The sequence below is a fragment of the Plectrocnemia conspersa genome, unplaced genomic scaffold (genome assembly GCF_051122295.1).
Source record: "Plectrocnemia conspersa isolate PC_06_02 unplaced genomic scaffold, ASM5112229v1 ptg000009l, whole genome shotgun sequence".
NCBI lineage: Eukaryota > Metazoa > Arthropoda > Insecta > Trichoptera > Polycentropodidae > Plectrocnemia > Plectrocnemia conspersa.
The window spans coordinates 10,687,091-10,713,345 of NW_028277173.1; the positions used below are offsets into that span (position 1 = coordinate 10,687,091).

Genomic DNA, 26,255 nt, shown 5'->3' on the forward strand with positions numbered 1-26,255 from the left:
GGCTAGTGGTCCGGCATGTACCGCTGCGGCCGCTACCTGCCAGACGTGCACTGTACTTGCAGAACTTGCTGCCCGCGCCTCTTCAACCTGTACTGTCTGCGCGCTGTAACCTTATACGCGCGTCAACAATAATAATAAAATAAATAAATTTAATCGACACTGATTTCGATAGCATTTTATACACGATTATATTTTATTTACAGAACATGATGATTAGTTTTCATCAAAATATGAAGCGAAGTAAATTTATTTACTCAAATCAAATCAAATATAAGGCAATTTAAAAAATATATTTTCAGTTATATATGAATAACGGAAAAACTATCCACAAAAATCCGCAATTTTTAATTTATTTTGTTATAAATATATAAAGAATCAAAATAATTATTTTCTTAAATTATAAATAAAACAAATTTTATGCTTTTAATCTTTGCGACCCACATATTTAAAAACACTGATAAAATAATTTTAACATATGTACATTTGACAATTTTTTATTCTTAAATTCATTTTAATCACGCAGCGAAAAAATGAAGCAATGTGTGCGCGTGTTTCCAATTATTTCAGTGTATATGTGCATACGCGGCGGTGGCTGATATAAAACCGACTTGTACTATTTTTTAACTGGTTGCTCTGCGGAACAATGTAGGTTGATTCGCGGTACAAAAAAAAATTTAAGCTCTAATTTTTAAAGTATCTCAGTGGGGAATTGAAATGTTTGTCTAATGGTAAACACTGATAATTAATATTGTTTAATTACCACAAAAAATTACATATATAATAAAATTTTTACACATACATGTAAATAGCAAAACATTCACCAATAATAATGATAATAATCAACATATAAAATCGTAGATCACTATGTATGTGGTTATATATGCCACACACACATTTAAGCAATTTAATAAGAGTTTATTATGAGGGTGAAATATTAAGAATACCTAAGTTTCTGAATTATCCAACTTCAGACTTGCTTCAATTCTTGAGATGACTGTATAAAGAGCGATGCATTGAAAATAAAATATAAATTCGGTGCAAATTTACTAACCTAGTATATTTTGGAGATGCAAAGTGGCATTATAGTGAAGTTGTCTATAGCGTATGATTGTTGCAAGCGCTCTCCGTGACTTCCGTGTAACGTTGAAGCGCATTCTAGCGGCGGGGGTGCCGGCCAACGGTGCCTGTTGCTCCGCGTGCCTCCGCCCCGTCTTCGGCAACAGTCTCTTGTCGTCGTTTGCGGAGCATGCACGTCGCTTAACAGCGACCGCAATAGTTTTTTTAATAATTTTTTTACCGTTTCAAAAGTGAAGTGGACGGACTTCGAGTAGTGTTGTCAACAAACAAACATGTTACTGAGAAACGCTACCGGCGCTATGGATACACAGTGTTTTAGTGAAGGATAAATTTCTGTGGTGCGACTATCAGTGCTTTTTGGATCTTATTTCTCGGATTTTTGTATCGTGACCAAGCAGAGCCAAGATGCCGAAGATATTCTTGATCAAGAACAGGCTGCACCAGCAGCAGCTGAGGTTGCAGGAGTCGCAGAGCCTGTTGGCGAACAAGGGCGATGAGCAGACTCTGTGTCCCGGCTCGCCGCTGGACGAGTCCGAGCCGATCCCGCTCGTAGCCAGACGAGACAAGAAAGATGGTGAGTTATTACTATTATGATTATAACAATTAGTAATTCCGATATCCCGAACGCGATTTGTTAAAAGAGCGTTCATGCTTCCCGGCGAGAGACGCCATTAAAATTCCGATTGCGCCCGGACCGCAGTGTCAAATCAGGTTTTTTCACCCTGTGGTCAAGCTAAGAGGCGTAGGTATGCATATCATCTGTGCGCGCGCACGTATTTAACAAACGCACCGGCGATGGTTGGGTTGCTCGCTACCCCGCTCGTCGATGTCTATCCGAATATTTTTTAAGATAACGAAATTTACAAATAGTATTATCACTTGATATGGCCCCCGAAAACATTTTATACATGTTGTTGTTAAATTTATTTAGTTACTGTGTCCTATAGATACGATAAATCATGATTGTAGTAGAAATGTTACCAAATATTAATTGGCACAACTTGAACCTCTTGCTTTATTGAGAAGGTTTTTAACATGTTTAAGGATACATAATATTTGTCGCATTGGGTATCTACATAAAATTTGGGATTAAAATTTTTACCATAAATATTTGAACCAACGTCGTTTTTATTTGTTATTTATTGGCATTGCTTGGCTACCATAATTGTATTATTCATTTAAGTTAGATGGTTAAATTAAGCTGTAAATCTTTTAAATATAGTATATTCAAAACTAATTTAATTACAACAAAATTGATGGTTACTTTTTCGCCACAAAGATTTATAGTTTTTATAGCGCCTAATATTAAATTCTATTGTATATTCATTTTATGCTTATGGCAAACAAAATTGTTGTACATATAATATAAACTAAAGCAATTTAATAAATATCAGAAAATTATTATAAAAATATATTCCCAGTTTTAAATTTATTTTTTTACGAAACTAGTGCTTTGTGAAATATTTTCATTCTAAAATGGTAGATAATAAAGCAGCAATATAGCAATTATAATAAATTGATATCTCAGGGGAAACATAATTTTTGAGTATTTTTGTGAAACATAATATTTATCAAAATGACTTACAATCTTAATCTATGGCTTTCTATCCATCGAGAAAAGACGACCAAACCTTTCTTATCTTATCCAACGAGCTTATCTATCGATTTTTAAGGGCGCAGCAAGGCCGCATTACATCTTCCAAAAAAAATTATGCCGCCTAAATTTTTCAAGCTTAAATAGTTTTAATCCCTTTTTTTTAAAGATTTCAATAATATAAATAATTTTACAAATATACTATACACGTTGTTAATGGCTATTTTAATTCTTACAGTTAAATAAAAAAATATGAATTAAAAATAAGACGTTGGTGGTTATAATTTCAGAAAAAAACTTTTTACAATTTAAGCAGTAGAAAAAAAGTGATTTTAATCCCTTAATTCATTCTCTAGAAGTGAGAAGTTAAGAGTGATATTTTTATCTTTAGTAAAGTGGATCAATGCATAATGTAGAGAAACTGTAGCGTTTAACTATAAAAGTAGCCCCATTACTTAGCCCTTTGAGTAGTGAATTAATTTATACACATTTGTTAATATGTTAGTATACACCCGGAAGTCAGTTAATTTTATCTATTATATTTTTCCATAATTATTTCTGTTGTTGTTTATTTATTATTATGTTATATTACATTTATAGTATATTATAAAAAAATCAGTGATTCTCAACTTTTTTGTATTAGTATATTTTAATCATTTATTTGAGCATTTTTTATTATTTAATTTCGTTAATTTATTTAACATATTTTTTATATATTATTTGCCTTATGTGGATTTTTTATATAAATTCCGAGGCTCTTAATAATTTCTATAAAATTAATATAATTTATTTTATGTTCTTTTATCTCGTACTATTTAATTTATTGGTATTATTTCCTATGAAAATCATTCACATTAAATCAAATTTTAAAGAACGTCATAAATTTAATCTTTTTTATTTATTATTTCTTAAGTTATATATGTAAATGTAATATTTAACTATTGTGGTACCTTATAACAGTGAAAGATCGACCACTGGCGTTTGTAGCTTATAAATTAGCGTATAGTAATTTTATGAATATATACTTTTAACTCTTTCGCCGCGGTTGGCTTCTATAGAAGTCATCAAGATAATCGCCAGTAGAGCTCTAGACACGTAACTTGTCCTATTGCAATAGTGTGAGTAAATATGTATACTAATCTGCACTGATTGGACCCTGTAAAATAATTTTTGACGTAAAGACTTTTTAGTGGACGGCGATAACATAGGGATGGTTTAGGATCAAGCGGTAGCGGCGAAATACTTTCCCTATCGCTCGCTCGCGTGTTAAGTGACTAGAGTGAGTGAGAGATAGGGCATTCGGACCGTATCCCCTTATCGCTCACACACTCTCGTCCCTTAACACGCGAGCGAGCGAAAGGGAATATATTTCACCACACGCGCCTGTTGGTGCTAGGTAGAATGGGTGTGAGTCAGTAGGCCATTGGCACAGAGCGAAGCTGTCGTCTGTTGAGTACACGGTGTTTATCAAGTATTGAGATGTCGGAATACAGTAAATTAGGACAAGGAAGAGCATTATCGGGACAAACTAAAGAAATGGTTTTAAACGTATATACATATTTTAAAAAGATGGACGATACTAGCAAATCGGTAATTATTGATAACATAATAATATAGACAAAATATTTATATATTAAATAATGTGTGTATTTTTAGGTAGTAGAGCCCGTTATGAAACAGGTTGCCGAGGCGACAAAGTTATCTATCAAACGGGTACAAAAAATCATTCGGGATTTTAAAAATAACGGAATAGGGATGGCCATAACTTCTCCGAAGAAAACAAGGGTTTGCAGTAAAAAAATTGTAGTAGATGATTTTGACAAATCAGTGATTAGAAGATGTTTACACAATTTCCACTTAACACATAAACAATTGCCAACCGTAAACAAAATTTACCCAGTTGTTAAGGAATCGATATCATTTATAGGATCGGAAAAGACATTGGGTAGAATAATTGTCAATGATCTAGGATTTAAATGGGCAAAAACGCGTGACAATTACCCATATTTAAAAGAAAAAAGCGATGTTGTATACAAAAGGATTGTATTTTTAAAAAATATTGCACGATACAGACAAGAAGGAAGAGTTATTGTATACACTGACGAAACATATATTCACACCACACACGTTTCATCCATGGCTTGGAGCGATTCATCGGACAGCGGTATTCGAAAGCCCGTATCAAAAGGTTCTCGTTTTATTATTGTACACGCTGGCAGTGAGGCAGGACTTATACCGAACGCATGTTTGATATATAAATCGCATCAAAAGACGGGAGACTACCATGACGACATGAACTTTAAAAATTATAAAAAATGGTTAACCGAGATGCTAATTCCAAATCTAGAGCCCAGATCGGTGGTGATAATTGATAATGCGCCTTATCACAATAAGCAACTAAACCCGTCTCCAACCTCAAACACAAAAAAGGCTGAAATGATAGAGTGGCTTTCGAGAAAAGGCATACCCTTTTCACAAAATATGTTGAAGGTCGAACTGTATAAATTGGTATGTATTCATAAGTCCAAATTTAAAGAATTTGAAATAGATGCTATTTTTCGTGAATTTGGTCACGATGTATTAAGGCTGCCACCATATCACCCCGATCTCAACCCCATAGAAAAAATTTGGTCTTCTATTAAAGGCTATGTGGGCTCTAGAAATGTCGAGATGACAATAGATTCGGTCAAAAAACTAGTGGAAGAAAAAATAAATATTATAACTGCCAACGAATGGAGTAATGTCTGCCGAAATGCAATAAAAATTGAAAAAAAATATGAAATAAAAGATATTGCCATGGATGATATTATGAATAATATGAATTTAGTGTTTAGTGTAAACGAAGATTCAGACTCTAGTTCAGAAGATTCCTTTGATGAATAGATTAATTTGTCTGCAATTTTTATATTAATTATATATGTATGTATTTTTTATAATTTGTGTTGTTGTGATTTATATTTAAATAAAATATTTTTAAGTTAATACTCTACCTTGGCTTTTAAATAATTCTTACACTAAGATATATAATAAACCAAAATTCTGGAAACTGCTTTATCTTTGTTTCATCTTCATGCGATCACTTTAGTGAACTGATAAGGTATTTTTATGTGACAAAAAGGTAAAATTAGTACGCACTCGAGGTTGTCATTCACGTATTTAATACATTTTAAAATCGTCATAATTTCTAAAGTATTTAATTTAATTTAATCAAATTTTAAATTCTAAATTCACCATATACATACCAAGTTTACAAATTCTAAAGATCCATGGAAGAACCATTGATATTACTTTAGTAAAACTATCACAATGCGACAAGTAAGACAAAAATAATCCCTTCCGCCAGCTCCATGTCAATAAACCATCCCTATCCAGGTATAAAAAAGGTTTGAACATAATTGCAACAAAAAACAGTCCATTGAAAATCTGACATAAATACGATCTGCTTCATTTATTATTTAAAAATAAATGCTACACAAAAATAATATTAGAAAATTAATTAATAACAAAATGTAAAACATTCATCAAACACCCTGTGACTCACACACACGCAATCGGACAAGTTCTGAGTCTAGAGCTATACTTATTGGGCATCTAAAAGTGCCATAAATATGGTTATTTAGTATATTTAATTGAATTTATTGAACCATAGTATTTTTTAAAATATTGAATGAATATGTGCCCCACCCCACATATTAATAAATTTCTACGCATACCAAAATATCTGCGGCTGTAAAAAGGTTAATAAATGAAATTAGCAAGATATCCTGATTAATCTTGCAATAATGAAATTGAGCACAGCGAAAATTTCGAACAACAAAAATTCAGATCATTAAATACTTTGATGCTAATATAATTTTAATTTAAGTATCATGTTTTATAAATAATTTACAATTATATTAGTAATTTATATTGGTATGATACTCTTGCATTTCCTATAATTACAAGGTTTTACTTAAAAATAAAGAAAAATATGAATCAGTTGAAATTAGAAGTAAAATTTTTATTTAACAATCAATCGAACACCTATGTTCAAAATTTCGCTGTGTACGCAATTTTCTTTTGCGTAATAATCTAGTCATCACATTATAATTATCAACTCTAACTTACTTAGGTACTATATGTGTGGTTATAGATTATTCTTATTATTGTAGGTTATTTATATTAGTGGGTTAAATATAATTTTTCTGTTTGTTCGCTCTTTATTTTTTGCGATTATTAGTCGACTCATTTTTATTGTTGGTACAAACCTGTATGTTGTATATTATTCATATTTGTTTTTAAATGAGTATTTAGGGTCGTAGTCGGGAAAATTCCTGTATAATTTTTTGTCAAATTAATCCTATAATAACCTAAATACTTGAATTATGATTGATTCGCGTGTTGATATTTAGTCTTTAAAAAAAAATGAAATTTGTCTTCACACGATTGCCAATCGATCAAATGCCTTGATCATCTAAAAAAATCCTCATAATTGTGATTAATTGCAATTACGATTCCACAATCAGTCACCACCGCCGTCGCCGATCAATCATTCGATCGCCATCGAATACGGAGCGTTTTGCAAACCGACCGACTAGGACTTTTGTTATATAGCAACAACACTGACGAAAGAAGATATTACGTTTGTCATTCACGTATGTTATATCTGCGTTTGGCGTTAAGAAATAACACTTAACGCGCGGTCGTACTCGCACCATACGCAACGACAAAAGGCGTTCCAATTTGCACACTACTCCGTAGTTTGTACAAATATAAAACTAGAAAAATACATTAAGCGAGTAAACACGCACGGATGAGTTGTGCAACACCTGCATAATATAATATGAAATATATTTAAGATGGGCTAAAAAAATAACGCTTCTAAACCACTTGGCAAAACCAGATGCGCATGTCGAATTTTTGGGTAAAGATTTCACTGCAGCTCCGAATGGTGAACATATTTTGACTATTTCCGAGAAAGGACCAACACGTGTTGGGTTTCGCAGGCAAAAAACACAACAACCGTAGTAATTTGAACTATCTCTGATGCATGTGAATATCCTGTGTGGAGCTCAAGGATGCGACTATTATAAAGTATGAGCATACCGAATGAACAACACAGATCCAGACAAAAACAATTTTGTCTATAGATCATTGGTCTTTATTTATAACTATCGGTTCGTATATTATATTTTGTTGTTTAAATTTAATTGAGTATTAAATATATTTTTTAACATCATTGATTATTCGATAGATGTTTTTCATGTCATATAAATACTAAAAATATCGTTCATCATTCTATGGATCAGTTTGTGTCCATATGTATTGTAAATATACCTGGCACGCGAAATATAATTAACAACACCTTTGTGCGTTCGTTTTCGGATCGACCATGAAAATAATCATGGTGTCAGATTTTTTTTTTCTCAAATCCATTGTTCGCCTTTCAAGATTTATATCTTTCGTTAATGATGCTTTATAACACACGTTATTCTGTATATGTATATGAATCACACATGGAACTGTATCGATCTGTGGGTCGAAATCTATAGCACGTGACGATCGTTGTAACATTTGCATATAGAGTATTTTTGTAATGACATTGCATTATTTAGTTTACTGTAAGTTTAGGCTAAAATGAGTAACAGTTCTTCTGTCACAAGGCCGTATTGATTAGCATCCTATTGCCGAAATGTCGCAAAGCGGTCAAAGATTGCAAAACCCACGCATGTTTTTGATAAAATAAATAAAATTATAAAAAAATGCGATGATTGATGGACGTCGTGATTCGTGCTTTATAATGCGCATTCTTATAATAAATAAATACATATATCTATAAGTCAAAATTCAGGAAACTTGCTATGCAGTGAAATGTCGCCGTTAATTTATGGGTGTATGTATTATGTTTTTTTTTTTGCTGCATTGACAATGTAGTTGTAGTGTGGTAGAATGTCAGATTGGTGCGTTCACCTCTCGATTCAGCAAGGACGATGGCAAAAAAAATCGAAACGCTATGGCCGACGACAATGGAGTCTGTCGGCCTTTGCGGAAATTCTGTATGTAAACGTTACCTGTCGGCATGTTAACGAGAAAGGATTAAACGTTGAATTAACTGCCGGTTGAGTTTTACAAGACGCGTATAGAATCTTAATTGGATTTATGGTGTAGTTCTTGAGAAATAATTTTGCGCTATGTTCATATACATATGTATGTATAAACTATGTTAAAAATAACGGGGTGGGGCATTTAAAGGTAGTCCATAGATGTATCATTTAATTACTTCTATGTATAAATTTATTTTTATTATTATATGAGCGATTTTTCTACAGTGTATTTAAAAAATTGGGACAAGAAGGATAGTTAGTGGATGTTTTTATTACATCAATTAAGTTTCTAAAAGTAAATATAAATCACAATATAATTTAATGTTGATTTTTTATAATATGTTTGGAAGATCGTGGTAAAAAATCTGCATATTTAATATGATAGTAAATTCATGTTATACCGTCAACTTTCTGCTTTTTTTAACATTATCGGGAAGCTTGAGAACATATATGTAGCGTCAGATAAATAATCAATTACCACGTAGTTTTAAGTAGTTAGATATATATCGTTAGATGGAATATTAACATGCAGTGTATATAATGTGGCACAATTAAAAGTAGCCCGATATTGGTTCTGCTTATATTTAAAATTAGGAGTCAAATTGTGCCTCAACAATTTGACACAAATTTTAATGGAATTTGCGATAAGTAAATGCTTACTATGTAAATATAATGTAAAAGCATTCGATAATGATAGACAAAAGTGGCACAAAAACGCTATTCGCATCGAATTTTATTTTATTTCGTATACGCTTGGCAAAAAGGGTGTTTCATGTAAATAAATATGTATATAAATATTACATATGAACAGTCAAAATTTAATTTAATGATATTTTTTAGATCTTGCCCATATTAAAAATTTTATTATCGCATGCATATGATTTGTGACGGTTTCTTGTGTTACTTCTATTGTTTTTAAAGATACATTATTCCGCTTTGAAATTTAGTTCTTCCCTGATATTCTAGTGTTGTCGCCAAATTTAGTAAGTTTATAGATCGTAACATGTGTCACAATGTTTGATCATTATAATGTTGATTGCAGATTTGTGATTTAGGGCTGAATTTCAATGGTTTCAAATCTAAGAACTTATATCGTACAGATCATGAATAGCACACATAATCATCACATTTTTTTTCATCGGTTTTCCGTTACGAATCAAATCAATCCCGTCGCCTCCCAAGAGTCACATATTTATTTTAGATTAGGCGTCAGATTGGTCCGTGGGCGGATTAATCGACCGCCGATGGGCGGATGGCTGGTCCAGCCAACAGCCTCTCGTGTCGCGCCGCTCGTGACGAGTTTACAGTACGGACAACGTCAGCGTGACGTCACTCAACGGTCCAAGCCGCTACCTGAGCGCTAGCGAACCCCACACACGTTCGCATTTGACCGTTTTTTAATTTGTTTCTTTCGTCGTCATTCATTTTTTTTTTTTTTTTTTTATTATCTCGGCGATCAGTATATGTGACTAATGCTAAAAGCATTATTTACTTAAATTTGCATAGTAATTAAAACTTTTTTTTTTATGAAATATGTCTATGCATATTTAATTAGCTGTAAGTAATTTGTCAGATTCGTTGTGCAGATATAAATATACATTTAACTCAATTATATGTTGCTATATTGAAAGTTTATGAAAATACAATTTATATTATTAAATTTCTTTATTTTTTTTATAATAAGCACATAACAATCCATTCACGCGTTTTCGCGTGAACGGACCGTTCGTAAAAATATCGTGCAAACGTACGTTTACATAGAGGTGGCAATATATACATTTATAATTATTTAATGTCATCTTTTATCAAAACATATATAGATTGAAAATTCTGCGAAAATAGCGGACCATAATGTGTTAATGCATTTCTAATAAACAAGCTGTTGATGCTTATAATATAATCATTTATACCGAAACATACATTTTTTTATATTCATTTATCTAGACTTGTTTCATTACACCATTTTTAAATTCAGGATTTTTCACTCTTATATTATGTATTGAGTTATTTCTGAGAATTATTATTATTTCACTTGAATTAGCAATACGTCTCCACAAGTTTATGCTTTTTGGATGGTCGCTTAATATCTAATAGATACACATGTCCTTCCTAAATCTTTAATTAAAAGTTACCTTAATGTTCATCTTACAAATCCCATGGTGTGCTATTTTTATATAAAAATCTGCGAGGTGCTTTGTGAACGATTGCATAAATTTTTTTGCAAATATTTTTTTCAAAATAAAATCATATGTTTATAATTTTATTTTGATTTCAATAATTATTTGCAAAAATAATATGATAATAAGAGGTAAACTAAATATCATATATAGAAAAAAAATAATGAAAATGTTTATAGATTTTTTTTCAAAATACTCTAAATAAAACTATTAAGTTCTACACGTGTAGCGCGGCGATGTACAAACGCATGGGTTACTCTTCTTGCACTCGACTTACATCTGGAACCTCTTTCACTGCCCATGCAGTGTGTCCTGGGTTGCTTTTTGGAGCGCACATTTCTCGATGAAGATTTTGCTCGTTTACCTTAAAGTTAAAGCAACGTTAAAAAGTGCGCATGAATACTATTCGATCGTCTTATTACAAATTTCGTTATATGCCTCAATTTACGGGACATTTACTGGAACGCATCTACCGCGTAAAGTCAAGGGATGAGTGTGTAGTATTTCAAATTGAATCGTTGAAAATATAATACAAATTATTCAAATAAAATATTAGTTAGTAAAAAATACAAAAAAAAAAACATTGTTACTTCATTATAATTAAACGGATTTATTTTTTACTAATTAATTTTCAATAGATGCTAAAATTGAAAGGGACTTTTTTAGCCCATTTAGAGAATTTATCTCAAAATTATTCGGAAGAAATTTTGATTTTTTTTTAAGTTCAATTTAATTTTGTATGAACAAAGTATGCAAAAATAATTTATTTGAAAAAATAAAAAAAATATGCTCATAATGTGTTTTTAGTTATCAAAAATAAAAAGTGTATCTCTCAGCTACACGTTTTGTGATTAAATGCAATTATCATTAAATTTTTCCAAAAAAACAATGTTACCTTCAGCCCAATTATCTTATATCAAAATAAGCTTTACTTGAGCAGCTTTTTAATTTAATATTAATCAAATAATATTTATTTCACTGCACCCCTGCAACATGATTTTTTTATTGAGCTTTTTCGAAACTATTTCCTGTATTTATAATAAAAAAAATACATTAAATTTCAGGTACATACTAGATGTAATATTTTGTAAATAAAATTAATTATATATTTTAATAAGGACTTTTGTAAACTGAAGTAAACTATAAATCAAATTAAATCCGTCATGTTTATAAAAAGAAAGGTGTTTATAAAACCTTCAAAGCGTATCAGTCGAAGCTGGATTCATAAACCAAAAAGCTGTGTATGTTTATTTAAAAATAGGTATAATTCATTCTAATGATTTTCAATATTCCTTTTTAATTTTGGTAGTACTATATCGTACAGAAATAAAGACGGGAACTTTCCAACATTTAATTAAATTAAATATGATATCCATCTTGGGATATAATCTTTATTCAAAGTCCATTGCGAAGCTCCTGATAAATATCGTACCTTTGGTCGAATAAATGTCTCACGCAGAATCTATTGTTTTACAGTATAGATAAGATTATCCTACATTGACTTCCTATGATATTTGTCGTGAGTTCAGCAAGTACTTGCAATTTAACAATATTACTAATATACGCAATGTGTAGTAAAATCAGTAAATATTTTTTAGGCTCACAGGAAATTCACAAGTGTTATGTCGATATCCAAATCACTGACCTTGTCTGTTATTGTTTATATTAGAAACATTTAAAAAAAATGCAAATATCCAGTTTTAAGATACGCCTATCGAAAACGATTAAAATGACCGTAGGAGTGTGCCGCAATATCATATTGATCTGAGATTGCCATATGTATATATTTTGATTTTTCGACGACCGTGGAAGGTTTCTTACCAGCTACTATTCCCCATGTCGAAATTTGCAAACACTTGACCACTTGACCACGGCAATGGCTGATCGAGCCGCCATCAGATTTACGACACAGTTTCGTCACGATTTATATAATATTGAGAAAATGCCGCCGAGGCGAATCTGCGGCTGAGGCAAGCCTCTGGTTTCCTCTCACCCTGACCTGGATCCAGCCGAGACTAGGCGGAGGTAACGATGCCAAGTACAAGGCTCGGCTAGCACGTCGACCAACGTTTGGTCATCGCTGCCGTAGGTCGTGGCAGCGAGGGTTGATTTAACTTACATTTATAAAATGACCACCAAAGTTGGTGTTGCCAAATCATAATTATAATTTTTTATAACTATATAAAATTTTATGGCCTAATATTATTTAATGATACACGAATCCAGTCTTGCGTGTGACTTAATCGAAGAATTGTATGTGTGTGTCTGTGACGTCAAGGTTCTTCAGCTTTGTCCTTCGATTAATAAAGCGCTTAGTAACATATGCGAAGGCCGCCAGTTTTTTTTTGTCAGTACAAATAGTGATAGACGTAGGAAATTTTGAAATTTGTAATTGGATAAGCCGTCGGACATGACTAGTCATTACTTCAATGAATTTATATGTAAAAAAATAAATATTAATTTAGATAACGTTAACCTTTTGCACCATCAAGCACCTAGTGGAATTTGTGTGATTTTTTACATAATCCTAAATAAATAAAGCGTAGTGCTAACCAAACTAAAATTGTACAAAATATTTTATTTATTACGTCTAAATTGCCTGAACAAATAGATACTTTTCATAAATCAACAGAGTTGCATATAGTGACTTTTACTAATATACATTAATACCAATATAAATGCTTAACGGGCTACTTATAAATGCGCCGCTCGATGACAATGAATGAAATTATTTGAGGTTACTTTTAAATAATTCGTTTATGAGTCATGTTTTTCGTTGCTTTTCAATACAACTATGTATGCAATGATGTCGGGATTCGAACCTAGGACTTTCGAACCATAATGATTTTCATACTAAATAACAATTATTTATTGTTCACGTCAGAAACGAGTTACACGACCGTTTATCGCTTGCACGTGCATAATAAATAATTCAATTTCGCTTTTGTGCGCATCGTGCGATAAATATTACAGTATTGTAATATATTATATGTATTGAATTTAAAAAAATAGTAAGCTGAGCTATCTACTCAGTTTAATTTAGAACATATTTGAGACACATTCCTCATATCGTGTTACTAAGGAGGCAACGATTAGTTATACAGTATCAAATTATTTCTGCACATGACCAATGGTCGGCAAGTGGTATTTTTGCATCGATCGTCTTGATGCGTGTTTTTGCCATTCGTCCATCGAAAGGATATCGTCGTTTTGGGGTCCTTTTGTGCACAACAAAAGAAGAGAGGAGGTTCGTGCAAGAATGCGGACCGTTTTGCGGGTCGCTGCTGCTATTTCACAAGATGGCCGACGAGTGCCTGTGTGCGTGCGTGTGTTGGCCTCTCTTTCGTCTCCAAGTCTTGTCGCCGAGACTCCAGAAATGTTTGTTGTGGGTCTCTTATGTGCGTGTATATGTAGAATATGCATGTGTGTATGTACCGCCCGCACCTCCTCATTTTTTTGGCTCTTGCGCAAACCTTCCAAATGGATGTACCCATCCATACATATGTATATGTATATCCACACTATAATAATAACGGACAACGCAGGTTGAATATAAATTATTGTCATACAACGGTGGGAAATACCTTTGAAAATTTGGTGCATGGTAAAATCAGCAAACTTTTTAGTGTGTGCCTTTTAAATGCACTGAAACGATTTAAAGAATGTAACTCGTTATATGATCAGCATCAAATGCGACATATCTTGAATAAAAATAAGTTTAAATCGTTCTTCGTAAAGCTATTTTAAAAATACCATTATTTGTTCACGTATATAAACATACGTGAAAACGGTCAATCGATCATCCATTTGTACAATATGACGTTTAAAATCAATATCAAACATGTCCGTTTTTATGCAAAATTAATAAAAACAATGAATATTTAATAAGCTAGTATTTTAAAAACGAAAAAGTTATATAAACAATTATTAAATTGTAAAGGTGATCCTAAACTTTTCTAAACTTTTTAAAAAATATATTAGTTGAACATTTGATGAAAAATAATATCAATTAAATGGCCGCCTTTTGTAGTAGCCGATCACTTATATGTAATTTTCAATGACTTTTTCGTACATTTTTTTTTTTTTTTTTTTTAATTATCGTTTATTACATAATTAAATAATACATTTTTATAAACATATATATTTACATTTCATTGGTTGCTGGTTAATTACCATTATCACAATTTACGATTGATTAGCTAAATTAAGAGGAATTACAAAAATAAGAATAATAAAAGAACATAAAATACGTTAAGTTTAGGTCAAAGTACATAAACACCTTTAACAAAAAAAAAAAAAAAAAAAAAAAAAATTTAAATTATAAATATATATTTTTAATATAAAACTCGTAGACCTGGAGCTGTTAAATTAATAGATAAAATTTATGCGTCAGAGCAAGATGTGCTTTGGCATTTTGTGTTTATATTTAAATTTGAGTTTGTTTTTGTCGTAATCACCGATTCTTGAGATTAACGGGTTAGTATGATTTCGCGGTATTTTTTTATAATAATCATTAGTATGGTGGTGAACATGTTCTTTAATAGTTGGAATTAAATATTTATTATGAAGTTTTTTGAGGTTAGTATAAAAAGGTGTATTATAAATTATTTTTATAGCTTTATTTTGAACAACTTGTAGCTTAGAAAAGTTAGTATTACACGTATTACTCCACACTGGGCAGGCGTAAGTCATTGCCGGTCTGATTAATTGCTTGTATAATAGAATTTTATTTTTAGTATTTAGCGCACTTTTTCGATTAAAAATTGGTTTTAACGCCGCAATGGCTGCGAGCCCTTTAGATTTAAGTTCGGTTATATGTTTATTAAATTTAAGCTTGGAGTCCAGGTGAATTCCGAGGTACTTAACGCTCGCCTTCCATTCTATACATTTTCCCTGCTCGCTTATAATAGTCGGGGGCAAAGGTTGTCTTCGAGTTGTAAAAATTATAGCCTCCGTTTTGTCCTGATTTATTTTTATTTTCCACTTTTTGAAATAATTACTTAAGAGAGTTAAGGATTTTTGCAATTTTATTGAAATAGGCTTAAGACCGTAAGAGCTACTCATTATCGCCGTATCATCGGCATACATTGAAAGACAAGTATTTTTTAAAATAGGTATATCATTTGTGTACAAAATGAAAAGGAACGGTCCAAGTAAACTCCCCTGAGGAACACCAGCTGGGATATTACGCGGTATCGATTGTTCATTATTTACTGAAACAACATAACTTCGACGATCAAGGTAGGAGCGTAACAAGTGTAGCAGATAGTTAGGGGTTTTATATTTGTGGAGTTTGTAAATCAACCCATCATGCCACACAGTATCAAACGCTTTTTCCACATCTAACAATAAGAGTCCCGTTGATTTTTTCATGTTAAAATTAGCAGAGATGTGCTCTGTTAACCTATTGAGCTGATGAGTCGTAGAGTGGTTTTCGCGGAAGCCAAATTGTTCATTGATAATTTTATTCCCCAAAGATCCCTTTAAACGTGATAAAATTATTTTTTCAAATAGTTTACTGAATGACGGTAATAAGCTTATTGGACGATAATTAATTGCGATAGTGTTATCCTTTCCTGGCTTTCTAATTGGGTGGATCTTTGCGGTTTTCCAAATAGCGGGAAAGTACCCGAAAGATAAGCAGGCATTAAAAATATTTGTTAGATAATTGATGCTAATTCTTGGAAGTTGTTTTATCGTTACGTTATCTAATTTATCTATACCGGGACTTTTTCTATTCTTTAAATTTTTAATGATGTTATTAACTTCTGATAAACCAACTTTGTTCACTAAACTAATATCTACGCTAGATGAATTAATATTTCGTATCGCACGGGCGACTTTGTTGTCTATTTTTGAATCTAAGTAATTTACAGTAAGCGAATAAGATGTGGAGAAAGCGCTGGCTAAATTTTCTGCCTTATCCTTGTTCGTGCATGCGATGGTGTTTCCATTTTTTAATGGGGGTATTTCCGAATGTTTATATTTTAGTGATTTAGTTATTTTCCATAAAGAATTATCTGCCGGGTTTAGATTTTTTAGTTTACGCGTCCACGATTCGTTTTTTATTTGCTGAATTTTATCGCGAATATAACTAGTTACGCGGTTTATTACAGATTTAAGTCGCGGAGATTTATTATTTTGCCACTGTTTTCTTAGTTTATTTTTGATTTTTATTATTTCGATAAGTTGTGGAGTAAGTTGATTTTTATTATTATGATTTTTACGCGTCGGTATTGATGATATTTTGGCTTCTTCGATAACGGATGTTAAATAACTGATATCATCGTCAATTTGTTTAATGTTATGCGGAGTATAATTCTGTCGCTCATCTTGCAAACGAGACTCGACTATATCTTTAAACTTTTTCCAGTCAGCTTTTAAATAGTCAAAAAGCGTTTCAGAGACTACCTCCGCTGAACCCTCCAGCGAGAATAACACTGGAAGATGGTCAGAAGACAATGCCTGAACGCAATACATTTCTGACGTATTTAAGTTACCCTTAACCAAAGCAATATCCAGAATTGACGGCGTCATGTGATTGGAAGGGTAATGCGACGGTGAATTTGGAAAGTTAACAATCGTGTCAGAGTCGCTCAAGTAGTTAAAAAGTGACGCTCCAGATCGATTTGCCCCAGAACAGCCCCAATGCATATGACGGGCATTGAAGTCCCCAGTCAGAATGACCGAGTCTCCTAGAGAAAATATCGAATCTAGATCACTTCGGAGCAGTTCGTCACTAGGCGAATTATACCCCGCAGCAATTATTATTATTTTATTTTTATGAATAATTTGAATCGCGACGGTTTCTAGATTATTAGTGTTAGTGTTTATACGTGCGTGTTTTATCGATTTTTTAACAAATATCGCGACCCCTCCGCCTGGCCTTGAGGGTCGGTCCCTCCGAATGCAGGCAAAGTTAGGTAAATATACGTTAACATGTGGTTTTAGATAAGTTTCGGTGACTACGACAATATCAAGTTTGTACTCACTGATTAACAGCTCCAGCTCTCCGGTTTTATTACGGATCCCACGGGAATTCCACGTCATGAGTTGAATGTCTTCTTTAGAAGAGGTCATCGAGATACTCGACCATCATCAAAGCAATTTCAATTTTGCTAGCGCACTTTCCGGCCTTAGTTCGGATTTCCTGGAGGATAGTCAGCATCCTGCGAAGCTCATCAGTAGACATGACTTCGGATGAGGGCTTCTCAGACTGTCGCGCTTGGGGGCGTTGTTGCGTCTTAATTGGGGTGGCTTCCGGGACGATAGTCGGTTTTTTCACTGCTGGTTTCGTTGGCCGAAGGGCAGGAAACTGACTCTGTTCCAGAGCGAACGTTGGCTTGGGTGCGGTCAGTACGGCGGTATGTGGCTTTTGCTGCCTCTTCTTCATCTGCAGGAGATATTCTGTCCTGCGAGGACAGTCCTTGTAGTTGGCCGGGTGACTTCCGCTGCATCCAGTGCAGGTTGCTGGCGTCTCTCGGTCTTTTTTAGTGCATTCGGAAGTGGCGTGGTTTCCTGTGCATTTCACGCATCTGGGGTCTCGTTGGCAGTTCCTCGCAGCGTGGCCATACTGCTGGCATCTGAAACATTGAGTCGCGTGCGACTTATTACGCTTGTATTTTTCAAGCGTGGCCTTAGTGAAGCAAACGTACCGGATGCTTCTTATGGACGTCACTGTCGTCTCAGCGGAAAATTGCGTCAGGTAGAGCCGCGAGGAGGTCTCTGCCTTGGTGTTCATCGCCGTTACTTTGACGACGCTTAATCCTTGCCGCTCCAAATCAGCAGCGATTTCTTCAACGGGAACCTCAGGAAGCCCCCTCAAGACAGATTTAACTGTCTTGTCTTCGTCGGCAGTGAAGGTGTGAAAGGCACGGCGGCCCTTCAAACCATCCATCAGGGTCGCTCGTAGTTCAAGCGTCGCACACTGGATGGAAACATTACCTCTTCCGGTGTAGCGGAGGGTAAAATTACCTGATTTGGTCATCGACTTGATGAGGTCGATGGTCTGGAGATGTGTGCCAACCACCTCCATGATGACAGGTGGCACTCTTGCGTGTTTACTCCCGGCAACTTCGGGGAGTTTGTCATACCTGTTATGACTTGAAGTCGGCAACAGGTTGGCGTCAGTAGAGGGTCTTGCAGTTTTCTTTGGCATCTGCCATTCATGCTCTGCTGATGGCGATAGGTACGCTTTTAACGTACCCACCGCACGCTTGCGCGTAAGCGTCTTCTTCATCGCACCGGCAATGTCTCTGGCGTCGTAGTTGTTGCAAATGGTCGCGGGTGGGGGGTCGGAGCTTTGAACGGCAGCGAGAGCAGGCGCGGATGCGTCCGTTCACCGCTGAGGTACAGAGCAGAGTGTTCGTACATTTTGGGCGGTTTCTCGGCTATTGCTTGGCAGATGTTGGTTTTTAGATACTCCAACGCTTCGTTGGCGTAGACACGACTTTAGCGTAACCCCACAAAAAATCCAACGATGTTAAATCGCATGATCTTGACTTCACCAAAACGTGAAATCATGCGACCTGGAAACTTTTCACCCAAAACATCCAATGTGTGTCAAGTTGCGTCCTTTTTTTGGAACCACGTGTCTTCCACATCAATATCTTCGATTTCATGACTAAAATAATCGATTATCATGCACCTATAGCTCTCACCATTATAGTAATAAATATATGTATGTACATATATACATAAATAAAAAAAATCTTAAAATATCATTTTTAATGAATTTAAATCAATTTTCCAAATAATGGTTTAACTCGTTCATAATAGTTTAATTTCAAACTTGATTACCTCAAGTGTAATTTGATTACATTTTTTTAAATTAATATAGAAAAAAATACGTATCAATTTCTGAGTAATATTTCTTTAACTCAATATGTTATTATTTATTGAAAATAAATTTTGTAACACAAGCATTTTATGTATTCTACAAATTAAATAAACTTATTACGAATAAAATAAATACATCATCACTACAATAATAAAATGAAACTGAGCTCAAATTACGCAATCTAAGCAAACAAACTATTTTTTACGTATTTCAATCGCTCATATATTTTTATTTACAATTTGCTTATGATTGTAACAATATTTTTATTTATATAATATTAAATATTTTTTTACGATTTTGACATGTAAAGAAAACATCCCAATGGATGCCTCTCCAAGTAATTTTAAAATGAAATTTGGGGACGGTAAAATATCCAAAAATATAATTAAAAACACTAAGATTAAATCTGTACATAATTTTTTGATTATTTAAAAATAATAATCAAATATATTTGTGTTAGTAATAGTGTCCTTTCAATTTTTCGATATTATTCCTAACACCTCCCCCACCCATTAGCAAAATCCTGACTATGCCGCTGCTTAAGCGTATAATTTAATTACACTTTTTTGAGATTTTTGATACCGAAAATTTGAAGCTGTGCATAAATGGCAAGAATTTTTAAAGCAGACAAAAATATAAACAATGAATTAAGAATAAATAACTTGATCGACTATTAATAAAACTATTATTTTATACATTAGAATGTACTCCGGTTGTTCTAATAATGTATTTAGAGCCGTTTATGTGGTTATTTCACAATTATGCTCGTTTAACCCTCTGAGGAGTATCGCCGTACATGTACGGCTGTCGATCTTTCACTGTTTTAAAGTACCCCAGGTTGTTATATATTTACATATTTTTTTATAAATGCTTTCCATTCAAAATAATACCACTAAATTCAAGAGTACGAAATAAATTAACATAACAAAAAATATTTTTTATTAATTTTATAAAAAAAATATTGAAAGCCTCTGTTTTGATATAAAAAAATCCAAATAATATATAATAAATATGAAAAATAAATTAACAAAATTTAATATTAGAAAATTATTAAAACATACTAATTCAGAAAAGTAGTAAAATAAATCAAAGCAATAAAACAAAAGTTGCGAATGCTGACGAATCGACAATTTTTTACTACGATGCGAATTGTTCGCTCAGTATGATGATGAATCTAACCATGATCTTATCCATAATCCGTAAATTTCGATACACAGCTCGTAAAGAATTTGTATTTCTGTAGAACAATTGCACAATTTTAACGCGTTAAGAAAGCGATCCATTTCATAAATGTGATGTTGCAAATTAACTTTTGACACTTTGAAAACGTGTGATTATTGACAGCTGTCTGATTTACAGTGCTGTCAATATGTGAAACTCGAATTGGAGCATCTTTACTTTGCTTCAAATAAAAACTCGGAAGTAAACGTTTGATCACGTGATTGGCCATTACTTTATTAAATTTGTTTGTTTTCATGATGCCGCTAATTGTATCTCGATTTTTTTATTAAAATAAAAGTAGTAAATTTATTTTCAAATACATATTAATCAAATTATATATGTACATACATATATAACATAAAAATGAAATCTAGAATATGGACTCATCATTATTAAAAAAGTAAATGACATATTGATTACATACATATACTTTTATAGATTAACATTATAACTATATATGATGCACAATTGGATGCTATATAAATAATTTAGCCTGTTTTAATATATGCTTATGTATATATATTCTATTTTTATCTACATGTTTTACTTTTATAAAATATATAACGATGATGAATTTTTATTTTATTTTTATTAAATCGTGTATACCTAACAATAAAACAAACAGGCGAAATTCAATACACCGATGAGTAAGCTTACCAGACAAATAACATATGCACATTGTTCTCAAACAGAAGTACAACATCGTTGATTTTTACCATACGCGACCTTCCCAATCAACGTCACGGTCGGCGAGATGTGAAATAAAGGCCCGAAACGTGAGATTAACGACCTCAATGGGTTAAAATTTAATTTGCGAATCAATCAATCAAGAATATACATTTTATAACAGTAGGTAGATTGCGATTTGTACGGAAGCGTGCTGATAATGCAAAACAATGATTCACGAAACATGATATTATATTACAAATGTACATCGTGATACATTCAATTATACCTTATCACCTTTCTATTAAAATATGGCACGTGTATATGATTTATGGTATACTATCATATTTTTAGATTTTCTATTGATTGATTATTTCACAGAAGTTTTGTGGTTACTTTTAAACGCCACAAATCGCGCATTGTTTCAAAATATACCACTCGCAGGCCAATCGGTGTCGCATTACCATAATATACGAACCAAAACACACCGGCTACCGTTAACATTCTGTGGTGTCAACTTTTGGACATGTCATTATTGACACGCTTATGCAACATGACGTAACCATTGTTCGCCAGGCCGAAGAGTCGTTTGCGGTAGCTTAGCGTGTAATATGTATGTAGAAGTCGTTATCGATAATCATTATTAATAACAACTCGCATTGCTCAATCGAGAACGAGATGAGATCTGAGCGTAGTCTGACAACAATCACCAAACGTGTCAAGATCGATCTGAAATGAAAAATACATATACCGCTAACTATGCGAACGTGCGTGTCAATTAATTTTGACGAAACCGTTGATTACGCAGACGTGTTTGGTACAATCGGATCTAATCGGATTGAGCATGATTTTAGATATAATTTCTTTTTATTAAGGACGATGAATCAAAGTATAAAAAATTGACGTGTCTAATAAATAGATATGATTGACATATAAGAGGGAAGGTCAAGAAAATAAACACACGTATAAATATGTTGAGAGCTAGTTCAACTGTATTATTGAATCATCGTAGTAGGAATCCTTACAAGTTAAATTGTATAAGAATTAAAAATAATGCTAATATAAGTTCATTGAAGATGCAGATAGTAATAAATAGGAATAGGTTATATAATATAGTCAAATATGTATTTAAAGATCTTATTGATTTTATTATTATCAACAAAAACAGTTTTCCGTGTCTTGAAATTATCATTCTATATTTTTTAAATGCTCGTCTTGAATAATCTTAATAAGATAAATAACTATACTTTGAATTCTGTAAGTTGAATGCATCAATATACTCTCATTTTGAGTACAAATCTGACTAATATGCTAGGATTCTCTATTGCGTCACCATTGCCATTATATATTTAACTAGTTTTATTATAAAAATTATACCATTAGATTTTTCAAAAAATATGGTGCCATATTACAGTTTCTTATAGCTATCGCCGAAAACATCTTTGTGTTTGATAAGCTCGCTTAGAAGCTGGATGGCTCGTGCAAGAGGGTCGTTCTTCAAGCGCTGGTGTCCTTGTCGCAATGGGCAAGCACAAGGGACGCGATCGCTCCACCAGACACCACCCCGTAACAACTTTAAACAATGCTTAAAATTAAATAAATTGTTTCAACGCTCCTAGAAAAAAGCACTGATATACAAATACGGATACGGCCCGTACGTACACTCTCGTGTACCTTTAAAAGTACTTCGCTGCTTTAAGATTCCAGATAATAGTCATATTCGAGTATGCTACGAACTAGCGTATCGTACAGAACGCGAATCACCAATACATTGTTATAGTGACACGCGCTCCGCATAACAAAGCCGAGTATCATCGACGCCTTGTCGAAAACTTTTGCGATGTGCAAACAAAATCTACTCGCACATCACTTCTAAGTCATCGAAAAAAGTATATTTGCTTAAAAAACCTCCGCCTAAACTGTAAAAAAATTTCGCATTTCATATTTATTTGTAAGGATAACTAGTCCGAACTTGTGTTTTTACTCTGAAACACTTTCAGCTGATTAGCATATAATAAATAGTCTATAATTTCTTTGATGAAGAGCAAAATAGCATAGGACCCAAATCTACTCCCTGCGGTGCTCTAAAATGAACGAAATTTGAGCATATTTTTACTTTTACACTGAACTACGCAAAAGATTTTAATTGAAAATTCTTCTGATAGTAATGGAAACCTTAAATAGCAAGGACGTCATTTGGGGGGGGGGCAGCTGGGGGAATCCCCCCTCTTTTGAATTTTCGTTGTCCGCGAACGTTCCCTCTGCGACTGCAGCAGCACGATTTTATTGCTTTTGCCGTGAATTTTTGACTTCTGAGAAGGGATAATTATTTTTTGCGCTCAAAATTCGGTTTAGAAGTACATTATTCGATTCCCACTTATTGCAAGTCGTAGTATTGTTTTAAAAAATCTTAATATGAACGCTAGATAAGAGCGTTTTCACTGCGACTGCACGATTTTATTGCTTTTGACGCGAATTCTAAACATGGACGTCATTGAGGGGAATTGGCAGGTAGAGGCATTCTTGTCAAGAAATGTGCATGTCATTAAATGATATACTTTGAATTTTAATGATATCGATTTTGAATTTTAATGATATCGATTTTGCCCCCCTGGAAAAAGCTGAAATTACTTTTTCTGCCATATAATGTTTTGCTAGATCTTGTTAGGATCCTCTTGCAATATAACTTATTATTTGGTTTAATATCTAACATATTTCATAACGGAAAACTTTGATTCAGGTAGGTTCTACTAAAAAAATTAAAACCAGCTTTTTGCCACAATATTTTTAACGTTATTGTTATATTGTCCACTATTTTCAATATAGAGTACATCCATCGATAGTTTCGAAAGCGTTTTAATGTACGACTCGTGTCGAAAATGGCACTGTTTGAGGTCACTTACCGCCGCGGCGGCCATTATCGGTCGTGTATGGGTGTCATGTCATTACCGTACGCATTATTCGCCCACCTTTGTCTGACCCATCCGCTCGAAGCTAATTGCATTGTTGAATAATCCCAGAGTGTTTAACAGCGAATCAGAGGACGTCCTTTGTGTTTCAACTGCTCATATATATATCCATATATTTTACAAGACGTTTACGAGACTAATTATTGCGGATTGTGTGTCAAAGTTATTCTCGTCAAACGAATCGGACACTCGATTAATTGCATTAGCGTTAATGACCTAAAAGATCCACTGTACGTATATATCGCATACGATACAATTGGACATGTGTTAATATGTAAAACCGTTCAATTAACATCTTTGTTTAGAACGGCTACACAATGTTACCGTACACCTGTAACCGGTTCTGTGCCATATTCAGATTTAATTAATCGCACGCCACATAAAAATAACTTTGCGATGAATAAACATTTATTTTAACAGTGTAAATATTAACTTCAGTCGAAAATATATAGACACGAGTTAATGAGCGATGCGGATATTTCAAGTTCGCTTTGATTAACAATAAAAAACGGATTGTAAACATTGAATTATTTATAAAAAGGTGGACGTGGAATTTGGGGATCGAACGTGTTGTTGTTTTTCGGTTCATTTTTTACAGTTAACTTTAACTGGAATTATATTACAGGCTTATGGTTTTTATTAATATTGTATATACGGCACATTTCCACATCGATAACGATCTTTTAAATATGTGGATGCTGAGCGGGGCAATTTGCAGAGTTAAAAATTCGCATTGTGCTGCACGACGAGTGCAAACAAGATTGCGTGGGTAGTTTGCATAAGTGTTACTTATGAAAATGTATTTTATCGCAATTACTTTGCAGCAGTAACTTTTATAAATCGGGCTTATTAAAGTAGAATTATAATTTCATGATTATAAATTATACGTGATTAGTAGTTATATTTCTTAATCGAAATTAAATCACCCAAATAAAACAGAATCGTATTTTATGTATTGCACAGCAGTAGAAAAATAATTAAATTTATTTGATGATGCATTGAAATGTATGATATTAAACCAGAGTATACATATAGCATATAAATATTTTTTAAATGACGCATAAAGTATATATTTATATTAGCTTCGTATTTACTCAAATAATATTGTACATCATGGAATTAAAGTAATTTAGATTTATTGATTATGATTTCATTATGTATAAATATATATCAATTGCTGATTTTAGTTTCGCTGCAAATTATATATACATATGTATATCATTGAAATAAAAATAACCCTAATAATGACCATAAAAGAAACCCTATTTTATGTATTTATAGTTTAGTGATTCTGTATTTAAAAATATATATTTAATAAAAAAAAAATTGTAAGCACATGTAAAATATTATAATTCAGAATGACTTTAATATATTAGTGCACTCTGGTCATTAAATAACACGTCTTTATGCTATATCTATACTGTTATAAGATCAACGTTCATACGAGATCAACGTTCCGTAGCGTTTTGTGTCACGCCATGATCTCACACAATGACAAAAAGATATGTAGAAGTATCAGTATCATGCGCCATGGCAATGCTAGATGCAATTATTCCGGAAATGTTTCGCGAAATGCATTATCTATGAACGAAGTATAAAATATGTTTGCATATGTATTATACATTATAC

General features: G+C 33.0%; 2 protein-coding genes and 2 long non-coding RNA genes across 5 annotated transcripts in view; 3 read left to right on the forward strand and 1 right to left on the reverse strand.

Moving 5' to 3' along the window:
- Nucleotides 1-1,186: 1,186 nt before the first annotated feature.
- Nucleotides 1,187-26,255, forward strand: part of ovo (transcriptional regulator ovo) — a 33,236-nt gene continuing 8,167 nt past the window's right edge. For both annotated transcript variants that reach the window (XM_088192927.1, XM_088192928.1), the window contains exon 1: nt 1,187-1,651. In XM_088192927.1, coding sequence (XP_088049053.1) covers nt 1,483-1,651 — 169 coding nt within the window. In that variant the 5' untranslated portion in view covers nt 1,187-1,482. The remainder of the gene's footprint in view (nt 1,652-26,255) is intronic.
- LOC148231893 (uncharacterized) lies at nt 4,129-4,532 on the forward strand. The gene is made up of 2 exons (XR_015810771.1): nt 4,129-4,261; nt 4,328-4,532. It is a non-coding gene; the product is annotated as an uncharacterized LOC148231893 (long non-coding RNA).
- On the forward strand, nt 11,782-20,793 carry LOC148231894 (uncharacterized). The gene is made up of 2 exons (XR_015810772.1): nt 11,782-14,999; nt 19,292-20,793. It is a non-coding gene; the product is annotated as an uncharacterized LOC148231894 (long non-coding RNA).
- LOC148231895 (uncharacterized) lies at nt 16,966-19,158 on the reverse strand. Its single transcript, XM_088192935.1, has 2 exons — nt 18,587-19,158; nt 16,966-18,514 (listed from the first exon to the last, which is right to left on the reverse strand). The coding sequence occupies exons 1-2, from the start codon at nt 19,087-19,089 to the stop codon at nt 17,998-18,000; spliced, it is 1,020 nt and encodes a 339-aa protein (XP_088049061.1). The 5' UTR covers nt 19,090-19,158; the 3' UTR covers nt 16,966-17,997.

Bases quoted from the DNA above. Each gene is read 5' to 3' on its own strand.
- LOC148231895 (XM_088192935.1), bottom strand. From the start codon at position 19,089: ATGCCAAAGAAAACTGCAAGACCCTCTACTGACGCCAACCTGTTGCCG. The intron at 18,515-18,586 runs GTACGTTTGCTT...TCAATGTTTCAG, and splicing joins ACGTCCATAAGAAGCATCCG to ATGCCAGCAGTATGGCCACG.